Source organism: Gymnoscopelus microlampas (assembly GCF_963454915.1).
Source record: "Gymnoscopelus microlampas genome assembly, chromosome: 14".
In the NCBI taxonomy this organism is placed as follows: Eukaryota; Metazoa; Chordata; class Actinopteri; order Myctophiformes; family Myctophidae; genus Gymnoscopelus; species Gymnoscopelus microlampas.
In genome coordinates, this window is record NC_139951.1 from 25,712,859 (window position 1) to 25,730,662 (window position 17,804).

Below are 17,804 nucleotides of genomic sequence, written 5' to 3' on the forward strand. Positions count from 1 at the left end.
GATATGACTTTCATAAGGGATCCAAGATGGCGTTGCAGTCGATTATCAATTTAAATGTATATAAAACATCGGGAGAAATAATTGCAAAGTTTGTTATGGTAAAGAGCAGTTAGTGCAGACTGTCATATTTCGCCTCACGACAACAGAAGATGAAGCACACATGCATATGAAACATGTTATTGACTGCAGTCTCTTGCACCAGCTCCTGAACAAAAGAATGCCATCAATGCACCCTATATTGAAGAACTGTTTACTTTGGTCAAGAATACAGTCGCACTTGCTTTTGGGATAACATCTTGTCAACTAACAATCAATTGCACTCTTCTCTAAAACATGTTATGAAAATGTAGCCTATAAAACTATGATCAAAAATCCTGATCTTTGAAGGTGTTGGCAACTTTCCTGACAATGGAGCTCAGCTGCGACTGCCATAGTCGGTTAGTTATATGCATTTCTGTCCAAAAACACCAAATAGAGCAAAGCAATCAATCGCATAACAACGCATATAAATCTAGATTATCAATACAAGCTTCATCAATAACTCGTATATTGTGATATTTAATTTATATGAGGTTTAACAGTAAATAATCTCAACCACGTCACTCAAAGTCAATGGCCGGGCTGTGTTAGTTGGCTAAGTGTATCGCTGTATTAAAAGCAAAAACGAAATTTTGCATTCGTCAAACCACATGCATTTGTTTAAGCATAGATTCAATTTTAATATGCATTTGTCATTTTTACGGTCGGCTTTGTCCGTTTGGGTCAATTTAACGCGAATTCTACAAAATTGTTCGCAGCACGCAATACTACAAGCGGGTTTTCCTGGAATAAAAGTTCTTCGGTCGGAGACTTGAGTGAGAAAAACTAGGTCCCCGTGAAGCCTAATGTGTCTATTATCAGCTCATAATGTTTTGTGCATCTATACTACTCCGGAGTTTTGATATTTGCCATGAATTGGAGGATGAAGAAACACAAACAGGAGCGAGGGAGTTCCATGGAGTCTGCTAGATCAGCTGCTGGCCGTTGCTGTTCTCAATCACGTCCGCACATAGGCTTCATAGCCTCGCCGAGGCGCTGTGGAATAAGATACATTTATATGGAATGAAAATATCCACATCTATTTGACTTAAAGACAGACACCCACGACACAAGCCTGTATTTCTGGACTTTTCCCTCTTTTTTTCACCGTTTGTGTGACACTATTCAGTCGGGAATATCTGAGCGAGATCAGTTGTTTTTGTGTTGTTTATTAGAACTCAACAAAAGTCATCATGACAGAGACGGCGGCAGCACCACCGGCCAAAGCCAAAAGGGCAGCCAAAGCCAGGAAACCCGCGTCTCATCCCAAATACTCTGAGATGATCAAGGCGGCCATCCAGAACGACAAGACCCGAGGCGGCGCGTCCCGACAGAGCATCCAGAAGTACATCAAGAGCACGTACAAGGTGGGGGACCACTCCGACGTGCAGATCAAACTGGCCCTGAAGAGGATGGTGGAGGCGGAGGTCCTGCGACACACCAAGGGCCACGGGGCGTCGGGATCCTTCAAACTGGCCAAGTCCGAGGACATCAAAAAGGCACCCAAAGCCAAGCCCGTGAAGGCGAAGAAGACGGTGGCGAAAGCGGCCAAGCCCAAGAAGGTGGCCAAGCCCAAGAAGGTGATCAAGTCGCCAGCGAAAGCCAAAAAAGTAGTTAAAAGTCCGGCGAAGAAAGTGAAAAAGTCACCGAAGAAGGCAGCGGCGAAGCCAAAGAAAGTAGCAGCGAAGAAAGCCAAGCCAGCGAAGCCCAAGACAAAGGCTGCCCCTAAAGCGAAGCCCAAGGCAAAGCCAGCCAAAAAGGCAGCAAAGAAGAAGTAAAGGACACTTATTATCAGACGGACTTGATTGCATAAAGTCACTGTAAATACTGAGGAAATGTTTTCGTATATGTATTATTTTTGTATCGTGTCATGCGAACTTATCCTAATGTTTTTACCAACTGTTTCCACTCCATTGCACTATAGCCTTGCTGTAGGATTAAGTTAACGGTAATTGTGAGCATTTTTATTTGACTGCATTACTACTACTACTGTTACTGTTATTTCTCCCCGTTATCCTAGGGAAGATATGTGATATGACTCTGGAACTTATTGAAAAAGTAACTGAAAGAATTAACAGTTCTTGTAAGTTGTTAGTGCACGAGTTCATAAACATGCAATGTTTTAATAGTAAGCATCGTCGAGCCTTACATTGTATATAACCTAACTGTAGGCAGTTGTCAGCAACGTCTTCGAGGTTCTGTGGTTGTCAGTAAGTTCAAAAAGCATTTTGTAAAATATGTCCCTTTGATTCATATAAAAACATCCCATACTGTGTCGAAAGATTTTTAAGACTGTTTATACTGCGATACAATAAACCTTTGTCTTCTAAAAAGTTATGTTTTGGCAACTTATTACGCGCAATTTACGCGCGCATACGGTGATGGTAACGGTTTATGAGCTTCAAATCAGTTGAATTAAGTGGCAGGGAGAGTTATGGCTCAACACGGTAGCACCAATCAGATGGCAAATAAAAAGGTATCGAGGCTATATACCTCCATTTTTTTAAACACTTGAGTTGACTGAAAGAAACCTGTTACAGCGCAGTGCTGTGTGCCAGCGCGTCTTTGCAGACAATCCCCATTATGGAGGCGCCAGTGAGATGGATGGAAGGATGGATGGATATGCACTTATTTACTCAACTTAATCTGACTTAATTGTGTTCAATCATTGTTCAAACAGCACGATAAGCTGGTGGCATTTCTGTTGAGATAAAGTCAGATCACGGGAAATAGTGTAATTATTATTAGTACAAAATGCTGAGAAATGTTTTACAACATTGTTTGGATTTGGGAGGGTCTCCTCATTTTATTCCCACTTGTATATAACGCAGGTTAAAGGTGCAGGTCTCTAGAGCTATTAGGCTATTAATAGGCTACACTCATTAGATGCCAGTGGTGGTAGCTGGCATGCATTAAAACATTATAATAATTGAATTGAAAAACAGTCGTGATTCTAGTGATGTAAAAGTTGTCAATTTATTGTTTGTTTGTTTGGGGGGGGGTAACTCAAACAGTAATGATGTAGCTAAACGTCTATTTATTTTATTTTATTTACTCAACTGAAATATGTATTTTCCATTAGGTAACCTATTACTTCGTTTCAGACATGAATGCAAATTGGCACCCTTGAAAGTGTTCACTGCTGAGGGAACAAAGGTCTATTGGACTGTGTGGGAGTGATAGAGCAATGTTCTCTATCTGTAGAGGACAACACAAATACTCTTCTACCTGGTCAAAGAGGCAACCTATCTATCACAATGGATTCGAGTGATTTTTTTCCCCAGCATTGGCTTTGGCAAAATTGAAAAGTAAAAAAAAAAAGAACGGTTTTAAGCCTAAATATTCCTTTAAGCCCAACAACTCGTGAGTATACATATTCTGATTCTGACTACACTTGAAACACGCTTTGATATGCATTTTCAACTGATTTTCAAACCGAGTAAAACAAATAATGGCAATTTATCCTCCTTTCTCTTACCCGAAGACAACACCTCCATCTTGTGGCAGTTCTGTAGATGAGTCGCTCCCTCTTCTCACTTTGTTGAGACTGGGCAGGCACTGGATACCGTTTGAAGCAGGGGTCGTCGTCGATCTGATCAAAGGAAAATATATGCAAAATATCTGTGCAGCCACTTAAGCGTAATTTATACATTGTCATACTGCCCTGTGTGTAATAAATGAGATATAAGACATGGTTGTACTCCTGAGTGTAAATTAGTTGTCATCATCTCTCAACCATTAAAGTTACATTCTCTATAAACTAAATTTAAGTCAGTATTATGTTTCTGAAGTCTGAATGTTGGATAATTCAGGTACTGCATTGCATTAAGCAACTCAATTGGTCAACTTAGGTCACAATTCAAGATGCTTTGATCCTGTGCTGCTTAATCTATAGGAAAGCACACCAAAAACAAAATCATTAATGCACATAATGATGTAGAGCTGTTGAGTTGGTTCACACAAGTTTGTGCAATGTCTTGGGTGTAACACATTTACACTCCAATCACACAGGCATGAGACCTGATTTGTTACAAACACACTCTCTGAGTGGTATGACCTTATATGCTTTCTGATTCAATCAAAACCTAGTTTAAATGAAAAACCTCAAACACTAACAAGAGAATCCAGGTTATCCAGGTTAGATGAGAAACAACACAAGACAGAGATAAATGTACTTCCTAGTTCCTACCCTAAAGCATACAAAAACTGTAAAAAATAAATAAATAAAATAAAAATGTAATCATCAGTGACACATGTATCTCCCACTCTACCACACGCACCATCTTTTGGCAAAAGGTCAGCTTTTTTTATTCAATAAGCTTCTAGTCCATTTCATTTTCAGTCAGTAAAAGCCATAGTTCTTAAGTCACAGAAAGATTTCCTGTGGTAATAGCAGGGCCTCGCTAAAATAAAAAAGGGAAAAATAAACGATTGTCCCTTGTTGGAAAGTATAAGGGCAGATTAGGTCCAAAATATCAGTTTCTGCACACATAGTAGGGACAATTAGTACACCCCAGCAGTGCAATCTATTTTGGATTTCATCGGAATTCCTATTTTGAATTGCGGACTCTTGCACCTCTATACAAAATACAAAAAACTGCCATTTTCTCTCCTCCATGCACAAAGTAAAATCTTTACCTGTGACAAGCCACTGCAGATCAGGTTCAATTATTAACACATATAAACTTTTAACATGACTTAATTCATGCAAATGTGTTATTCATAGACGTAATAGCTGGGCCTAACATGGAAATACTGTAGAAGGCCAGGACTATTAATTGCAGCTAGATTCTTCCACAATACTATAGGTAGAGGCTTGCTTGGTCAAATGTAAGACCTTTCTTTCACTGCAGAGCTCCAGCAAGCTGCTCGGTGGTCGTGAGACGTGGCCAATCAGGATGACTGCTGTTGAGTCATACTACAGTACTTCCAATAGGCTTGGGGTGAACCCTGGTAGTGACCAGTCTGCAATACCAAATGCCGACTGACTCACTTCCCAAAATGATTTGGGAATATGTACAATTCCTCATGCTGCCCTTTGGTTGTTAATGACTCTATGGGTCGATATGTTCTTCCATTCGCAATTTGGCTTCTTTGTTTTGCAGATGAATAAAGGGGGAGTGGAATGAATGTGACACAGTGTCTTCATTTCTACCCCTTTGATAAAGCACCTACTTGGATAACGTACAGCAATAGTAGCTCATGGCATTCAAATGCATCGAGCATAGAAAGGCCAACTCCTGCTTAGCCTGGATAGACGGCATACTACTGTATGGTAGAGCAAGCAGGGGAAGGGAGAGAAGGGGACATACAGCAAAATGCCCCAAACTGCCAGCAGATGATTACAGTCAAGTGAATCAATTCTATAGGAAAGAGTAAAGAAACCGGGAGCTGAGAAGGACAGAGGTAAAGAAAGGAATGGATGCTGGAGGGAGGGGTGTACTGTATGATGGTCCAGTAACGAGAAGATGAACTGTCAAAGTTTCCTTCAAAAAAGAAGGACAGAGACGATTGGGCACAGACTGGGGGTCATTGTGGTTTACAATAAAAATGGCATGAAGTCTGCCCGGTAGTCTGTGGTTGGTCTTGAATGCTGGAGAGGGATTTATGGAACAGGAATATCCTGATGGAAGTCATTCATCTCTGCCTTGCGAAGATTCTATAGATGGCGAATCCCAGAACTGTGACTACAGCCGTCCCCAGCGTTACTCTCAGCCAGAACGATGTGTTGCTCATGTCTGAACCATTCAGGTGTCTGGGAAAAGAGACAAAAAGATCATTAATAGACAGTCGCATGAGGCATGATTTGTTTCATTTCGGACACTGTTAAAAGTGTCTGAAATAACCGGACACTGTCATGGTGGATGTGTTGAAATGGTAACCATTTGTGACATGCGATACTCTGATGCTCTGCATGTTGTCAATGGTACGCCTGACTAGGTCATGATTCCCCCTGGTCTACACTCATTTTTGAGAAACCACTTAAGCTGGGAATGTTTTTGGGCAATAAAACCTGAACCTGACCCAGAGAAAATTTCAAATGCATCCATTACCTGAGATTGTGTATGTGTATGTGTGTGTGTGATTTTAGAAAGCTATCAACGTACGGGAACATGGCAGCCCAGGCCAGCTTTGTGTATATGGTCTTGTTGGTGGGGTCTATGGACAGACTGGAGAAGGGAAGTGGTGGAGGCAGGCGGTGTTTATAACAGAACTCTGCAGGTGTCATCCCGTGGAACTGCTTGACCTCAGCGAGGTCTGCCTTGGATGCAACCAGCACGCAGGGGATGCTGCTCTCCATATAGTGTTGCTAAGGAAGAAATACAACAAACTAAGTAATTATTGCAAAGTACTCTTTGGTAGTGAGTTTTTTAATCGAAAACAAAAACATGGTAGTCTTCACTGTCAACTCCAGGAGTATTGTACTCTAGTTTATTTAGAAAATGTTTGAATGACATCTTGAATATTTCCATATTAAGACATGTGAAGCATATTGGTCTGTCTGTTTCTTGTGAAGAAGATTTATTTAACCATTTTAAACCTGGCATCCCTATTTTGGTAAAGTCATTCTAGTTGTGAAATTGTGAAAATAGACGATCTACAAGCTCACAACGTGTCGTATCACAATACATTGTAAGCTTGTAGATCGGGTATTGTCACTATTTGTTGCATAACAAACTATGTACAGTAGGGCTCGTAAGTGGTTGACCAAATGTAATTAAAGACGGCACATGACTTGTGTTGCTGCTGACCTTGTAGATACTGGCACAGTAGTCAAAGGAGTGCGGATCACTGGTGTCATACATGAGACAGGCCACGTCACAGGACGCATCCGATGCCTTCAGGAACTCCGTTTCCACATCTACCTCATAGAGCTGCAGGGAGGACAAGGTTTGTAGGGGACTTAGGTTGAGGCTTAAGTTTGACATATAATCCGTCTGACGATATGGTCGCTTGCCTTGTTGACAATAACTGATTTTCAAGCTAACATGTCGCCATCATACCACAATTAGGCTCGAGTTCAAAATAAGTTCAGAGTTTAAAAGCCAAAAGGTTCAATATTGCAGCCAGACTGGGCTCTAGTACTCACGATAAGATACTTCTCTTGGTTGCTGACTTGGACAGTGTTTATGGTGTAGGGGGAAAAGGCACCGTTAAAACTTCCCACTCTCTGGAGAGAACAAAACATTTGAGGTATTTAGTGCTTGCTCTTCTCCAGAGCGATTTACTTTATTTAGTGCAATAGTGGAATCACATTCGATTTCTAGATCCCAAACATCAGCAAGCAGGCAATGGTGTAGAGTACAAGGCTCAGAGAGGAAGAAGAGACAGATGAGCCAATCAAGCCACAGTATTATCGGTGTCAGTGACAGAAATGTAATGGTTATTTGTAATATGTGAAATGATATTTGGAGACAAATCAGTGTCTGTTATTTGTGAAAGAATGTGTGTAGTGGAGACAGTGGAATGCTTGGCTGGTTTGGTCACAGACAGACAGATGGTGTCTTACCGCAGCGTTACGCCCCACAAAGGCCTGGAGGAAGGCTGTTTTGCCCGTCCCCCGTGGTCCGATCACCTTACACAGAAACACTGACCGCTGAGTCTGGCGTTTCTCCAGGTCCACCTCTTTCTCCCGTGTCACTGTGGAAACACACACCAAGACACAAACACGCAGGCAAACAAAACAACATGCAAAGAGTGCACAAGCACAGAGTAATAAAGATCAAACACACACGCAAAACAAAGAATAAAAACCAACAGTTTGCACTGTAATGCCAGTTTAAAGCTCTGTGACTGACCGTGACTTCTCATTCAAGTCTGTGGCCAGTGGCTGGTTCATTTGACCCATGTTGAAGGGTATGGTAGTACCATTGTCTTTTCTGTCCCCCCCCCCTCTCTCTCTCACTCTCTCTATATATATCTATGCCCGGAGCTACGACCAGGTTTCGTGCTCGCAACCACAAACAAATACGTGACAGTATTTCAGCACTCATAATTATAGTGTCTTTATTTTTAACAGTCTGGTCAATTTCCAAATGAAACCAATAAATAAAATATACATAAAATACAACAACATAATCATTCATATCATTCAGAAGCTCATTCAGAAGCTCTTCTTTCTAGTGTTTTGAAACGAGAAGTCTGTGAAGATCAACTTCTTGTAGATGTGCGCTTACAGTTTTAAACTGCTCTAATACAGAGCTTCAAAATGCGCACAAGAATGCCATCCCCAAACGTGTCATTATGTTACGGAGCGCTGAAGCCTCATTACGCGTTGACAGACAGTAGTAATGTAGTATGATGTTGTGATAATTAATGCATACAGCCATTAGCTGCTGACACATGAGCAGAGTGACCAGCAGGTAAGAGTCTTGAGTGTCATATACCAAGGCGCCAGGAATGAATAAAAAAACATAGTTGATTGAGCCCATGCATTAATCCGGCAATGATGTGTGGGGTAAAGGTAGGGGGGTGGGATTGGGTGCTTTTACTTAGCTGCTAAAGAGTGTCTTGTTTTTATACATTTGCAGATCTTGTACTGTACTGTCTTGATGACACTGCTAATTTTGTTGTACGTAGCTCTGCTCAATATGATGATGACCGCAATGGAAACAAGTCCCAAGGGATTTTTTGTGTCTTAATGTCTGTAATGACTGTACCACGTGCCGTTTACATTTCTGACTAATAAAGTATTCAATCAATCAATCAATGATTGACAACAAACAGGTATATATATAACAGCCTCATTTCACAACACTAACAATTTCCGAATGAAGTGTACACTTCATTAATGTGTCATTTGCTACTTTGAGAAAACAGTTGTACAGTATGCAAATCTATAGGCCCTGCTGGACCAGATTACACTTGCAATCCTCGTACTAGTCCAGAAGGTTACACACCATATGCACACACACACACACCTGTGACTGCTGCAGTCTGAGACTCCTGATCAGTGAGGATAGGGTATCCTAGGTATCCTAGGTGTTCCAGGCAGCGGTGGATGTCAAGGTATGCAGTAAGCCTGCACATGGAAGCACAAACGTTCATGAGAGCTTTAAGCAGTGCAGGTCGAATTAAAATACCCATGTAAAACCGTGCACAAACACCTGCGGCGCGATGCAAGGCAAGTATGCAAACTTACGTCCACTGACAAAGGTAGCCGTCATAAGATATGTAGCCCTCTTCTGTGGTTGGGACCGCTGTGTGGACCTCAGCACCCCACGGCATGTAGGGAAATACGCAGAACAGATTCCTAAGCTCTGTGGGAGACAGTGCAGAGTCCTTATCCTGAAAGGGACACCAGGTTAGTTAGTTCCTTGAAACAATAACATCGCTCTGTGGCACTAGTAGTGTAGCAACAATGCTGAAAACCATTGAAAATAGAGCATACTGTAAATCAAAACGCTGGGCAGAAAATCTAAAATCAAACTGTAAATACTTCAAATACTGCCCGTGTTTTTAATATGTAACTTGTGAGATACATTTACAGTAGCTGTTGGCCCTGATGGGCATGCTTCTCACCTCATCGTACTTTTCAAATAGCCGCTGGAGGAATTGTTGACCCAGATGATTCAGCTCTGTGGTGCATCCTACGGGAACCCGCAGCCTAGCAGCACAAAATAGCAAAACAAAAATACCTTGTTATACACTGTGGTGAACGTACTAAAAGAGTCACATACACTCCGGGACATACTGTACCTGTCTGCACTAGGGAATGTGTGTATTCTAATATATGTATTGAAATTTGCAAATAATATATAATTAGAGATGTTTATTCGAAAGCATATGTACTTCGTAGAACACAACATAATATAATATTTTTAACAACTTTTAGGCTCATGAACTAGTACAGTATAGCACTCATTTTGATTCATTTTTTTAATTATTTTTCTCCCCAGTTTAGTTTCCCAAAGACAGGAGCCGCACCATGCCAAAGGAATATGTGTAGCGACAAATATAACCCTCCCCGCCCGGCTTCCATCCCCTGAACATGGCCAATTGTGTTCGCATAGATGCTCAACACCGCAGTGCAATTGATTTCAAACTCTGTGGTGGTGGGCAGGTACTTTACCACTGCGCCACCAGAGTGCCCCATAGCACTTAATTTAATACAATGATCAGTTTTCTACCCCATTTCCTTAGCCAGGGAGCCTATAAAGAGTTGTGATAAAGTAGGCGTTTCTCGTAGCATTCTTGTTATTACATCATCATCCTTCAGCAGAACGTATTTGTTTTGTGTTGCTTGGCAGGTCAAATACAAAAAAAAGGAATCTGTGTTCTGAGAGGTGTGCAATGCATGTACAATAGCAAACATTACTTAATCAGTTGAATTCAGTGTGAACAGTGGAGCTAAGCCACTAGTAGACCTACTGCGGGTAAAGGTAGTCATCTGTCATCTCCAGGGTGTCATCGTAGCCAAACTTCCTCAGGATGGTCCACGTGGTCTCATGTCGGCCCCTCTGGATGAATAATGTGTTGAGGAACAGGAAACCTGCGGTATCAAGACAAGTGTGACATTCTTTTTTTTTAAATATGTTTTTGGGGGCTTTTTTCTGCCTTTATTTATAATACAGTAGGTAGACAGGAAACTGGGAGAGAGTGATGGGGAGTGACACGCAGCAAAGGCCGTCAGGATCGGGACTCTAACCCGTGACACGCTGTCAAGCTACATTGGAGCCTAGGTGTCCTAGTGTGACATTCTATAGAAAGTGATGTTATTACCATTTCTTGTGCTCCCCAGACCAAATATTCTCAACAAGATGATACCGTTTTTGAACGTTGCAGAGGATAACTGCTCTGGTGCGATATATACCGTCTTCTAAGGTCACAAGTCAGCTGGTGGCGTCTCAGGAGATTAACCATATTGAATCAGAGACATTGAGTTTTGGACGTTAACAACTTAAGCAATAGCCTGGGACTGGCCTATGATATGATGGGCCACACCTCTACAAGTTGTGTGTTGCTTAGCATTTGCTGATAAGTTTTTACCATTCAGGGTCAGGCCATTGTCCTGCACGCCATCACTGGTGTTCTTCCACACGACCGTCTTCACATCTTCCAAGGCCTGAGGTGCCAGTGGGTTCCCGAAGCAGGATTTCTGATTAAATAAATTGAGTCTTATTAAAGGCCAAATCCAACCTTTCAGTTAAATGAATAGCTGCACACAGACATATGAGATTTAATTCTTTATAATCTTTAAGTTCTGTTCTAAAAACAACAACTGTACTTGACACAACTGAACAGACATTACACTGCAGTGTGCAGCAAGCGTTGTAAGATGGGGAAGAAATGTGAGTGGAATTACAATGTACACACAACACATGATCCAGAGAGGAGCGGATGAGTTGTATTTTGAACATTTGGCACCTGAAAACAGTTGAGCTCAGCATCGCTGAGGATATGGTCGTTGTCTTGGTCAGATATGGAGAAGATTCGGCTGAGTGCTCGGACACACATGGGCTTCAGCTAGGGAACACACAGGAGGACAAAGAGCATAACTCCCCACTGATGTGGAAGTACAAGAACACACTGTAACACATAGAAGTAAACCCTATGACCAAATTGGCCTCTTATTTAGAAAATAACTGACCTGTTTGTCCTCAGGGTCATAGAGAGGGGCAGTGGGGTGTAGCACTGCCTTCTGGGCATAGTAAAACAACTCTGAGATGTTTTTCAAGTTCTTCGCAGAACACTTGAAAATGAAAAAAGACAGAGTGCATGAGAACTTCCCACTTCTGTGAGACCAGGCAAGTTTTTTTATTTTATTTAGTCTTGGCAAACAGGTTAGTGTTGTGGTTATAGAGGAGATTCTTACCTCTACACAAGTCTCTATCTCAGAGAATTGATTCATGATTGGTAGAATGGTTTCCATTGAGCTTCCGGAGCGCAGGTCTGACTTGTTCCCCACCAGGATGATGGGAACTCTTATAGCAGCACGTCAACATGCACAAAAAAGCATATTTATTTTACATTAGTTTGTAAGAATTGAACCAACATGCTTCTATAGAGTAACTTACAATGAGCTCAACAACATTTATATTTATTTATACATACAGAGTATTCAGTCATACGATATTACAGTAAAGTATTCGTCACCAGTTACCAGAAAAAAAGCGCAGGCCAGATAAAACATGCAGAAAGTTATATATTGTAAAATCAACAACCAATACATACTTGTTCCCCTTCTCTGCATCTCCGTTTACTAAAGGTATCCATTTTGTTTTTATCTGAAAGACAGGTGGCAGCTTATAATAAGAAAGCATCTTGTTTACTCTCCCTTTAGAGCACATGTCATGTGTCAGTGTTGGGCAATATTACTCAGGAGAGTAATATGTTACTTATTACATATTACTCCTTAAAAAAGTAATAATATTATATTACCTATTACTTGGAATCAAGAGTAGTATAATATATTACATATTATATTACATACCCCCCCTGCAAAAATAAATAAATAGATAGATAGATGTACAACAACACAATCTGTTAAGCCAGCTCATTTTAGAACTGAATCAAATGTTTTGGAATAATAATAATAATAATAAGAGTCACCAATCAGCCAAAAAGGCTATAACATAAAGCAGCAATCTCTCTTGACCTTTTAAACTAAATATTTTCAAAAGGCAGCCAACAAACCTGAGTAATATGTAATATGTACTATTTTTTACATAGTAATATGGTATAATATTACTGTTTAGGCAGAGTAATACCTTACACTACTCGTTACTGGGTAAAATAATAATATTGCAGTAATATATTAAAAGTAACACTGCCCAACTCTGTGTGGGATACTCTGAAGTACATTCAGAATGCATCCATAAAATGGTGTAAAGAGGAGCAGGAGATTACCTTGTCTATCGTGTCCTCTTTGGTGACATCATACACCACACACACTACATTAGCCTGCGTGGGTTGGAGAGATTATGATGAGCGACAACTTCATACCAAGCATACCTATTTGCCCTCTCCCCGTTAAATGTCTGGTGGGCATTACAGTAATAACATCCTAAAGAAACAAAACTTTCCAAGACAACAAAGTGACATTATAACCACCGTTTGAAAGAACTGAGACCTTGCCTTTACACAGCGAAACTCGCTATGGAATAATATTGAAGCTAATTAAGCAACCTACATTTTGTTCCTCATAAACTCTTAAAAAGCATTATTTTACACTTTGGCTATTCAAAAATAGCAGATATACAAGCTCATAGCGTGGCATCGAGTGCCGCACTATGAGCATGTAGATCTGCTATTTTTGAAAAATCGAGAAAATGTGTGCAAATCTTTGAATATATATATTTTTAAAGCGAACATTTGTAACTCAAATCTTTGCTTCTGGGGGTCCCTGGAACAAAATATTTTGTCCTTGACATGAAAAAGTTTGAGAACCGTTGACATAGTAAATTGATTAAGAGCATGAATCATGCTGGTGGTTTGTTCCATCATGATGATGGAACAAACCCTTCATATTAAGAAACTGGAAGGGAAACGGCTGCATCTGACAATGGTTGGTGTTTATTTCCTGCTTTGGGAGAATTTTATTAGTTCACAGTGGCACAATTACCTTGACAATTTCTTCTTTCAGGACCTGATCTGTCTGCTCAGTCTCTGTTGGGTTAAAGGACAAACATAAATGACGCTGTGAGTCCAATCAAACCCACACACTGTGTGCTGCAGTACATATTTCCATGGCTTTAGCAAGCACCATACTCACACACAAACATAGTAACAATATTGTAGGCCGCAATCCAAATGACACACACACACACACACACACAGAACTGTACCTGAATAATCCACTATGTGTGTAGGAACCTTCTCTGGGGTGACATCAGCAGGGATGGTGATCTCTTCAGCTCGAAGAGGAACCTGCAGGAGATAAGAGAACACATGCTTCTTAAACCGAGTTTTCGCATACACTTTGGTATAATTTTAAGCCACAATCCATCCGTTTTAGCTTATTTGTTGTCTCCCTCTCCCGATGGAGAGAGATGATTCCAACAATCTAAACGGTAAATGGTGCATTTTTATAGCACCATTATCCAAAGCGTTTTACAACGTGCAAAACATTCACACACATATACAAACCATGCAAGGCACCAACGTGCTCATTGGGCACAGTTAATGGTTCAGTGTCTTGCTCATTTCCGACAATAACCCAGGGGGAAGCGGGGATCAAACCAGGAACCTCCCGATTCCCAAGCTGAGACACTGCTGCCCCAAGGTCCGAACTACAATAAAGATGCCGGTGCAGCTAGTGTCCAATCCAGTGTGCCGCCCATAACTTTATTGTCATTGGCAACCACTCTGTGTTCTACCCAACTCTACGGTCAAAATTTCTCAAAGGAAGAGTAGAAAGACGTTCTCCAACCACTACGTGCTAGTTGAATTATATTAACATACTCTACCATACAGATTTGTTAAAATATTGTTTTATTCATAAAACAGATTGTAAGTTTAACTACGATTCCCAGTAACAGGGTAATGTTTGTTTCCCCATTTTCATCAAGAGCAGACGGGATTGTGGAACATGGGTGTGAAAATGTAATTCAGCCAGAATGCAGAATGCTACGGTGTTAAGTCAGGGTATTAGATAGATAACAAGAAAGTATTACGCATAGATAGATTTTTACCATAGCAAAAAAATAAAGCAAATGTGACTGACTATAATTGATGCCTTCATGCCTAATGTACTGTAAAACCAGGACGATGAATACCATTTGGCTCTTACCCCATTTTGACAGTAATGATTTGTATACATTTCACGTGTATATTTTGATAGGACTGGGCAATATATCATTATGGATATTATATCGATATCATGATATGATACTAGATATTGTCTGGTATTTGGGATATTGTAATAATATTATGATATGGCATAAATGTTGTTTTTCCTAGCCAAAATACCAAAGAATTGCCGATCTACAAACTCATAACGTGTCACATCATGATGTATTGTGAACTTGCAGATTGTCTATGTTTGAAACAATTTTAATGTATAAATTTGTATTATCATCACAATATCAAGGTATTTGGTCAAGAATCTCATGGTATTTCATCCTGTCCATATGGCCCAGCCCTATTTTGCCAGGACAAAACAAAGAAAAAATATATATAGGCTACTACAAACAGTGAATTTCCTACAAGACTATGGAGCTTACTGGTGGAAAGCAGTCCACTATGTAAATGTTTGAATTGAAATATGAGCTCCGTCTTATCTTTACTGGTGAGAAGTATTCCACAACATGGTCAGCTCAGCTGCTGATGACAGCAGAACAATACTTTGGTGAGCTTGTGTGTGTCACACAATAGTTTCTGTGTTACAAGGAAATTAACCAAATAGCCCAAATAGAGACTACTGTGTGCTTGGGTATGGATATGGGAATACAAGCTATATTTTCCTGAAATAGTACATGTTACAGTTTACATAACACGTGACAGCAAGTCTTGATATTCCACAGTCTTGCCTGTGATTTATACTTAGTTGCGCACCAGTGTCTTGAAGTGTCACTGAAAATAGCAGAACTACAAGCTCAAAAACACGCTGTGACATGTTGTAAGTAATACCTAAACTTTATTTAACCAGGAGAGTCACATTGAGCTATGAAATCTCTTTTGCAAGTGAGACCGTCACCTGGCCAAGACAGATTGTGAGCTTATATATATATATATCAGCTTTTATATTAGGTGCAAGCCACGATGCACAACCAACCAAGTATAAATCAGGCATTACTGACTGGTAGGAAGTTATTGTGTGCAGTCCACCTACCTTTTCTGGAAACTCCTCCCCAACCAAGGACATGATGAGTGACGTCTTCCCCACCTTGGCTGTAAAAGTGAGATAAAATGCAGCAGAGTGAGACAGACAGGTTGTGGTTCAGGCCGTCAGGCGGGGAATTAATGGTAGGGTGAGTTGACCAAATACAATGGATATCATTTAGGTAGAATCTAGAATTTCAACTGAAATGCAGGTTTTTATTTTTGCAGATCATTTCCATTTGATTGCCTCAGCTTTGTTTTGTCCAAACACAATCTATATTTACTCTGTCATGGGGGTTTGACTATTGAACAATAAACACATCACGTACGCCCTGATAAGACTTTCTGTATTGGTACTGCATGGTCAATAGAAGTATGCACAGGGTTCTTGGTTTGGCAAGACTGGTACTGAGGGAAAAGTCTGTTGCAGAATATTTATTTTAAACATAAGCATCATAAATGAGGTCTAAATAAAAATGCATTACCTTGCATGACAGTTTACTAGACTAGGTATGGTTCCTTCACTGGTGTAAAGTAACTAAGTGCAATCAAGTACTGTACTTAAGTACAATGTTGAGGTATTTTTTACTACTGGAGTATTTCCAATTTTCAGTACTTTTACTTCTACTCCGATACATCTCAGAGGCAAATATTATACTTTTACTCCACTACAATTATTTGAAAACTTTAATTATTTGTTAGTTTGTAGATTTTGATTATTATTATTACAAAACATACATTATCCACTTCATTTGAAAATAGCCAATCTACAAGCTCACAGTCATTGTAAGCTTGTAATTTTTTTTTAATAACAATTTATACATTTGAAAAAAAAAAAAGGAAATGGGCACTCCTGCATAATGAGTACTTTCTACTTTTGGTACTTTAAGTACATTTTAATACCAATTACTTTTGTACTTTTACTGAGGTAAATTTCCAGACTTTTACTTTGTAATACAGTACTTCTACATTGCAGTATTGATACTTTTACTTAAGTAAAAAATGTGAATACTTTTTCCACCACTGGGTTTCTTTGGTATAATGTTAATGGAGCCACAAACCAGGAGTTTGACAGCTAAACACATTCATGTAGGCTGCAACAGTGGCTGGCTTTCAGACAGCTATATCACATTACAGAGACACAGTGATCACTGCCAAGCACTCAAAGTTGCTCCACGAACATGTTTACAACACAGAGAACTTGGCCAACGTACCAGTTCTGAATGCAATTTGAATTAAACCCATTTGCTAAAATGTGTGTGAATCAATATGGCATAATTTAGCTGCCAATGACATTGGTATTTAATCATTCCATAGCAACATCTTCCATCACTGATGCCAGGAAGTCAATAAGTAGTAGCATTATAATAACGTCAGAAGGTTGTAACTGCTAACGTTTGCTAGCATTAGCTTGTAATTGCACTGGGATTTACTTACGTTCTCCCAATAACAGTATCCGTACGTCCCGTTTCATGTTTCTCCCTTCTTTTTCAGACTATTTACACACTTTGGTCAAAAAGTGGGCTTTAACTTGTACTTATTTGTCAAATTTCTAATAGAACTAATCCATTCCACAATGTTAGCATCCAAGGTGAAACCATGTCGTTCCGGTTCACACAGGCTGAAGATACCTGCCCTCTGTTGGTGAAACGTCGAAGTGCATGTCTGTGCGGTAGTTAGCCAGTAGAGGTCAGACTTACCATTCGCTTTGAAAAGGAAATAATTTATGAGCTAAAATGTAGAAAATGAAGTACTCTGTTACAAGTCAACGTCCTATATTCAAAACTGTACTTTGTTAAATCTACTTTTTTTTGGTATCACAGTATACTTACAGTACCAAATATTACTACCCGACCAACAGTCATAAGTGAATCGTTACTCTCCTTCAAAACCACAGCTGGTAAAGGTGGGACTGATTTTAATTACTTAACCTATTAATCATAGACGCTGTAAGAGAGGTGAGA

General features: G+C 40.0%; 2 protein-coding genes across 2 annotated transcripts; one reads left to right on the forward strand and one right to left on the reverse strand.

The window, feature by feature from the left end:
- Nucleotides 1-1,076: 1,076 nt before the first annotated feature.
- Nucleotides 1,077-2,415, forward strand: h1-0 (H1.0 linker histone). The gene has a single exon (XM_084079038.1). The coding sequence runs from the start codon at nt 1,272-1,274 to the stop codon at nt 1,854-1,856; it is 585 nt and encodes a 194-aa protein (XP_083935164.1). The 5' UTR covers nt 1,077-1,271; the 3' UTR covers nt 1,857-2,415.
- A 1,955-nt stretch (nt 2,416-4,370) lies between these two features.
- rhot2 (ras homolog family member T2) lies at nt 4,371-17,445 on the reverse strand. The gene is made up of 19 exons (XM_084079195.1): nt 17,278-17,445; nt 15,851-15,909; nt 13,866-13,947; nt 13,643-13,686; nt 12,928-12,981; nt 12,253-12,305; nt 11,894-12,002; nt 11,669-11,770; nt 11,446-11,544; nt 11,068-11,176; nt 10,450-10,570; nt 9,601-9,685; nt 9,221-9,366; nt 9,000-9,100; nt 7,589-7,719; nt 7,169-7,249; nt 6,831-6,953; nt 6,186-6,388; nt 4,371-5,833 (listed from the first exon to the last, which is right to left on the reverse strand). Exons 1-19 carry the CDS (start codon nt 17,312-17,314, stop codon nt 5,716-5,718), a joined length of 1,857 nt encoding a protein of 618 aa, XP_083935321.1. The 5' UTR covers nt 17,315-17,445; the 3' UTR covers nt 4,371-5,715.
- Nucleotides 17,446-17,804: the final 359 nt, after the last annotated feature.

What these genes read in the sequence shown, in the direction of transcription:
- rhot2 (XM_084079195.1), bottom strand. Translation starts at nt 17,314, where the DNA reads ATGAAACGGGACGTACGGATACTGTTATTGGGAGAAC. An exon ending in ACACATAGTGGATTATTCAG is followed by an intron (nt 13,687 to 13,865) that starts GTACAGTTCTGT and finishes TTAACCCAACAG; the next exon opens with AGACTGAGCAGACAGATCAG. An exon ending in TGAAAGAAGAAATTGTCAAG is followed by an intron (nt 12,982 to 13,642) that starts GTAATTGTGCCA and finishes CAACCCACGCAG; the next exon opens with GCTAATGTAGTGTGTGTGGT.
- h1-0 (XM_084079038.1), top strand. Translation starts at nt 1,272, where the DNA reads ATGACAGAGACGGCGGCAGCACCACCGGCCAAAGCCAAAAGGGCAGCC.